The 6,235-nt window shown below is 52.1% G+C and overlaps 1 protein-coding gene across 1 annotated transcript; it reads left to right on the top strand.

Moving 5' to 3' along the window:
• The first annotated feature begins 308 nt into the window (after positions 1–308).
• On the top strand, positions 309–5,781 carry klhl11 (kelch-like family member 11). The gene is made up of 3 exons (XM_072667426.1): positions 309–747; positions 1,205–1,460; positions 1,921–5,781. The coding sequence occupies exons 1-3, from the start codon at positions 351–353 to the stop codon at positions 3,506–3,508; spliced, it is 2,241 nt and encodes a 746-aa protein (XP_072523527.1). The 5' UTR covers positions 309–350; the 3' UTR covers positions 3,509–5,781.
• The last annotated feature ends 454 nt before the right edge of the window (positions 5,782–6,235 follow it).

Below are 6,235 nucleotides of genomic sequence, written 5' to 3'. Positions count from 1 at the left end.
AAAGCTATAAACTTGCAGGTAAAGGTCAGGGCCCTTCTCCCCAGGATCACTTCAGCTACTATTTCCACCATTCCTACCAGACCTGACTCAGGTGCTGTTCAGACTGATCCGGGCTAAAAACATCGACTGAATGTTTCATATGAAAAAGCTTCGCTCCCACATGAGTGTGTGTGTGACCTGCTGTGAGCCCCCCGGGCTGCTGAAGGGTGGGGTGCTTGGACCCCGCAGATTGCAGCTCGCAGCCTTTTTCCAGCGATAAGCTCCTGCGCTGACATCACCGCCGCCCTTCTGCGCCTGCGCGGTAGCGGCCCATCCCGTGTTGATGTCGGTGTGTGTGTGCCGTGTGGTGTATGTTGGTGTGTGTGTGCCTCAGTCTGCTCTACCGGACGGGTTTACTGCGTTTTTTGCGATTCCAACCCGCTGAAGCCGGCATGGCTGCGGCAGCGCCCAACCTGGAGGAGTCGAACCGCAGCGGGACTGGCGGCGGAGGAGGCGGCAGCAGCGGCGGCGGAGGAGGAGGAGGCGGCGGCGGCGGCGGCAGCGGCAGCGGCGGCGGCAGCGGCTCGGCCGCGTCGCTGTCTGGCGACGGAGAGTCGGAGGAGGCCGAGGAGTTCTCCTCCGCCACGCACTGCTCCGAGCTCTCTCGCCGGCAGAACGAGCAGAGGAAGCTCGGCCTCTTCTGCGACGTGACGCTGGTGTTCAGCGGCGGTGGAGCTGGAGGTGGAGGAGGTGGAGGAGGTGGAGGAGGTGAGCTAACCGGCTAATGCTCATCATTTGCAGGAGCTGCAGCTGTAGGCGCTGCATAGAGCTGCACGAGCCGCTTATTATATATGAGTGTATATATGAGTTATGATATTTCCAGCTCGTGCTGTAGCTGCTCATTAGACAGCTGTGTTAGCTGGCTAGCTGTGAGGCTAATGAGGAAAAACCCTTATACACACGAAATACACTCAGTCCTGTCAGATCCATCAGTCTGGGGTCATAACTGCAAACCTTTCCTGCATTAATAATGATAATTAACTCCATGTCCAGTAATGCTGTAATAAGCTGCATACTCCACACTGCCTCCTGTCATGTACTAATAGCTAATAAATGAATTATAACATCCTTATAACAGTGTTATACTGCTGCTCTGGACCCTTAACTAACATATTTTTAAATCAAGTTAAAATATAAATATATATATATTTTTTTTTTATTACAGATCTTGTCACAGGAGCCCACCACAGCTTCGAGCTGTGCGCCCACCGGTCTGTCCTGGCGGCGGCCACCGACTACTTCACCCCGCTGCTGGGCGGCCAGTTCTCCGAGTCGGTGTCCCGGAGGGTGGAGATGAAGGAGTGGAGCAGCGAGGCCGGGCCTGAGAGGGACACGGTGGAGAGCGTGGTGCAGTTCATGTACACAGGGGAGATCCGGGTCAGCACGGCCAACGTGCACGAGGTGCTGGAGCTCGCCGACAGGTAACGTTACCTCAGTGTCACGGTCAGCTCTTCCTTTCACGAGTGTGGCACTCGTGGCTGTGAAAGGTGTTCCTAGTTGTTTAGGGTTTTGTCCCGAGTGCCTGGGTGGCTCTGCTGCAGCTGAGGGTTAGCCCTGGGTTGCCCAGGTGCTGATCGCAGTGATGGATAAGGGGGGAGGCCTCTGCATGTTTAGGGCAAACATGGAAGGCTTGCGGTCGCTCCACCCTTCCCTCCACGGCTTATAGACATGTGGGTCTGAACAGGCAGTAGGGGACATAGAGGTCTTTTCAGAGTCCATTCATTGACATGCACAAACCTTGTATCTTAAAAGCATAGAACTTTTTGGGATTCTGCCCATGCTGGTACCTGGCTGTGCATCATGTCTGCAGCAGGTCCGAGCAGAGCAATTTCTGAAAAGTTACCATTAACGTTTAGTAACCAGTTGTGCTTTATTCGTCAGGTTCCTGCTGGTGCAGCTGAAGGAATTCTGCGGGGAGTTCCTGAAGAGGAAGCTGAGCCTGGCCAACTGTGTTGCTGTCCACAGCCTGGCCCACATGTACACTCTGGATCAGCTGGCTCTGCGCGCCGCAGACATGATCCGCCGCAACTTCCACAAGGTTATCCAGGATGAGGAGTTCTACACGTTGCCGTTCCACCTGGTGCGGGACTGGCTGTCAGACGCTGAGATCACGGTGGACTCTGAGGAGGTTCTGTTCGACGCTGTGGTGAAGTGGGTGCAGAAGAATGCAGAGGACAGGGAGAAGTACTTCGAGGAGCTGTTCCGCCTCCTGAGGCTGCCGCAGATAAAGCCCACCTACCTGACGAGGGTGGTGAAGAACGAGCCGCTGGTGGCGCAGAACGCCGCCTGTCTTCAGCTGGTGTCTGACGCCGTGGAAGGGCACGCCATCCGCTTTGAGAACCTCAAGTCTGCCGATACGGAATTCTGGGCATCCTACATGGCCGCCTTCCAGCCGAGGTTTGGCCAGAACATGGACGTCATCATGGTCGTCGGTGGCGTGTCCGAAGGTGGCGACTACCTGAGCGAGTGCGTGGGATACTTCGTGTACGAGGACCGCTGGGTCAATCTTCCGCATATTCACAATCACCTGGATGGCCATGCTATCGCAGCCACCGATTCGCACGTGTACGTGGCGGGCTCCATGGAACCGGGATTTGCCAAGACGGTGGAGCGATACAATCCGAACCGCAACACCTGGGAGCAAGTGAGCAACCTCACCACGCGCAAGCACTCCTTCGGGCTCACCTGCATCAAAAACATCCTCTACAGCATCGGCGGGCACGGCAACTTCAGTCCCGGCTTCAAGGACGTGAGTGTGTACGAGCCCGAGCAAGACAAGTGGCACAACCTAGAGTCCGCCCCCAAGATCCTGAGGGACGTCAAAGCCATAAGTGTGGAAGACCGCTACGTCTACGTGACCGCTAGGACCCCCGTGGACACAGACAACGATGACGGCCTGAAGACGGTCACCACTCGCTACGACACGGACAGCCGGCAGTGGCAGGAGGTGGACTCCCTTCCCCTTATCGACAACTACTGCCTCTTCCAGATGGCCGTTGCATCCACCAACTTCTACCACACTGCCTCCTGCTGCCCGAGGAGCTACGCCGGCATCCGCGACGAAGTGGCTCGGCAGAAGATCAGTGCCAGAATCTCTGACGACATCCTCGAGAGCCTCCCGCCGGAGGTGACCAGCATTGAGGGGGCGGCTATCTGTTACCTCGGCGATGATGTGTTTGTGATCGGCGGCTGGAAGAACAGCGACGACGTGGATAAGCAGTACCGCAAAGAGGCTTACCGCTACTGCGCCGAGCGAAAGCGCTGGATGCTTCTCCCCCCCATGCCCCAGCCACGCTGCCGGGCCACCGCCTGCCACGTCCGCATTCCCTATCGCTTCCTGTACGGCTGCCAACGCTACCCTATGCCCCAGAACCTGGCACGACAGCGGGACCGCATGCAGCAGATGCAGCAGCTGCACCGGCGCACGCTAACCCTGCGCAGGCAGCTGCAGTCCCAGATCGAGTGCTAACAGTCCTCTTGGCCGCCGGCGAGGAGCTCCCAGAGGTGCCGAAAGCGTAGTGACATTCCGCCATTGACATGGCCCCATCAGCCGTTCTTACGTCATTGTATATATTTGTTATATGTGTTTTGGTCCCGTGTGCTTCGAGGAAGGTAAATGAAGCGCCCGAGGAGGATAAAGAGAGTATTTTGAATGTGAAAAATGTGTATTATAGGTGCGTATCGTAATGTCCAAAAAGAAGGACACCTGCAGGTCGTCGTTGCTGCATCCTCAAGTATGTTGTTCATTTGTACTAGTTTTCTTATCCTGTTTGTGTTAAGCGAAGCATCGCTTCATGGCCTTGCTTAAATTTTGCCTTAATTTTGCTGCTGGCAGTCACGAAGCACTGCGAAATATCACTCACTCTTTGAACGATACGTCCAGCACTGTGAAGGCGGCCTCCTCAGTGCTTGGGAACAGTGACGACAGTCCGCGAAAGGTCTTAAATGGAGGACAGTCTGGCAGGGTGGTGGTAATCAGTCCTGCTGGCGTGTGTGTTTGGCAATCTTGCTTTAAATTCGATGATCCCATGAACCACACGTCTGGTACATTTGAAAATGACTACCCTGCCGCTGTCCACCTGGGTCCAAGTGGAGCTATCTCAGTAAGGGGCGGCTTTGCTCATTGCTCGTTTTGGCCAAGCTGGGTGAACCTCTGAGCATGTTAGGCTAGATGCTACAACCTTACAGCTTTTAAAAAGTTGCTCTGGCTACTTAAACAACTTTAGCTTTCACCCTCCGTCCAGCGCTGGTGTTAAGGAAATAGCGATTAGCCGCAAGCTAGGCTAAACAGAATTAGCCGATTATGGCTGGGTGACAAAAAAAAAAAAAAGGGTTGGGTTTGGATTGTTCTTTTTGTTCCCGACACTTTATACATGTTTATGTACCACTGTCTTGCACTTGGGCATCTCATGCATTTCGGGACGTTCTTCATAGGTTTGGGTGCTGCACTAGTGGGAACACCTTAAAGCACTTGTTTGGGGGGGGTTCTCTTTATGGTAAAGGAATAGTTCAGTAGTTCATATGGAATTGATGATGCAGTTTTCCCCATTACCCTGAATGTAGTCAACCACTGAGTCACTCACCAGTTGGAAGTATGTCCCACCAGTTATACGTAGCATTTGTAAATCACTGCTCTCGCTGGATAAGCTTATCAGCTGGGGGTACGCTTTGCTTTGCTAGCTCTGTAAGCATTAGCTGGCTAGCAGAGGGACGAAGTGATATCTCGGGAGATAAACATAGCAAATTAAACAGTGCCTGCACTTTTCTGGGAATTTGGAAAGGATACTGATGGATCGCAGTGATTTCTAGGCAGGTTTTGCTGCTTATGGTTTTAGCGCATACGGTCGCACTCAGTCCTGCATCCTTCCAAGGGCTCGTCCAGTAGACCTCACCAACCTATTACAAGGGATGTCCTGATCCAGGCATTTTTAATGGATCGGCTAACTGCTTTTCCGAGCCTTCGTTTTGTTGTTGCAAAGCGCCACCTGGCTGCTGCGTTATTTAGGGTGGAATGGAAAGTTCTTCAGGGAGGAATAGGACTAGCTTGGCGTCAGCTCAGAACCTCTGTGTAAATGGGACACAGCAATCAGACGGCTCTCGGAGCAGCAGGTGAAGAGTGTGTTGGGAAGATCTAATGTTCCATCCCAATAGTCTTTACTCTGGAATCCTGCCTGGTGTGGAAACCAGACCTGTGATGGAAATGCTCTGTTCTACCAGCTCTGAGCGGCTCATTCAGAACCGTAAGGAGGAGGCGAATGCTCACATACTATAAAAAAAAAAGCTAATCGCAGCTCATCAGCTTGTAAATGAGTGTTTTACTCTTAATGTGACCAGTGAGCTGAATGGTCATAGGTCAGATAGGTCAGTCATTACACACTATAGAATTTAGTCTGATTACATATTATCAGCACATCTGAACTAGGTTGTAGGGCTGTATTATTTATAGAAACACAAAGATCAGCTCATTATCGGTCCACAGTCACTATTAAGGTACTCTGGTTGGATCGGGACATCCCTACCTGCTACAGTAATGGTAAATCAGGGGTGTTGAAATGAGTATTAACACGGGGAGGCCTGTTTCCTTGCGAAATCTGCCTCGCAGCTTAGCTGCCGGACTACATTTGGGGTAAGGGAGGGAAATTCTATAAATCAGATTTTCTCTGAACTGTTCCTTTATTCAGGACTTGGACTTGGAACAAAAAAGGAGGCATTATAATAGCTGTTTTATCAGCAAGTGAAGAAGCTGGTGTTCGTTCTTTTTTTTTTTTCCTTCTCTTTCTTTTTGTCTACCTCAAAGCACATGAGCTGTTGTTGGACCATGTGCAGGTAGGTATGTTGGCCAGCACAGGCGTCCTAATTGCTGGTGGGGTGGAGCTAGAGACCGGGCGGTTTCCTCTAAGCGTGCAATTTTCGTAAAGGGGCGGTTCCTCGGGTTCCTTTCACCACCACTGTGAGCGATTCTGAGTCTGTACCTTTTTCAGTTTTTAAATCTTAAGCATGTAATTATGCAGATTTTTGGCAGAAAAATGGGTGGAGTTTCCCTTCAACTGTACAATCCAGAGTGATGGGCCACGCTTCACCCCATTACAAACTGGTGCAACCAACATCTACATCATTCCATGTCTGTTAGTCAGACGTCCTCAGACTGTGACCATGTTTAGAGCTTCTTCATCTTAGCCAGCTGAGAAAATACCTC

Source organism: Salminus brasiliensis, chromosome 22 (genome assembly GCF_030463535.1).
Source record: "Salminus brasiliensis chromosome 22, fSalBra1.hap2, whole genome shotgun sequence".
NCBI classification, from domain to species: domain Eukaryota; kingdom Metazoa; phylum Chordata; class Actinopteri; order Characiformes; family Bryconidae; genus Salminus; species Salminus brasiliensis.
The sequence above is the reverse complement of the archived record's forward strand: the minus strand, read 5'-3'. Positions and strand labels throughout refer to the sequence as shown.

Coding starts and splice junctions, on each gene's coding strand:
- klhl11 (XM_072667426.1), top strand. CDS start 351: ATGTTGGTGTGTGTGTGCCTCAGTCTGCTCTACCGGACGGGTTTACTG. Junction 748..1,204: donor AGGTGGAGGAGGTGGAGGAG/GTGAGCTAACCG, acceptor TTTTTATTACAG/ATCTTGTCACAGGAGCCCAC. Junction 1,461..1,920: donor GTGCTGGAGCTCGCCGACAG/GTAACGTTACCT, acceptor TTTATTCGTCAG/GTTCCTGCTGGTGCAGCTGA.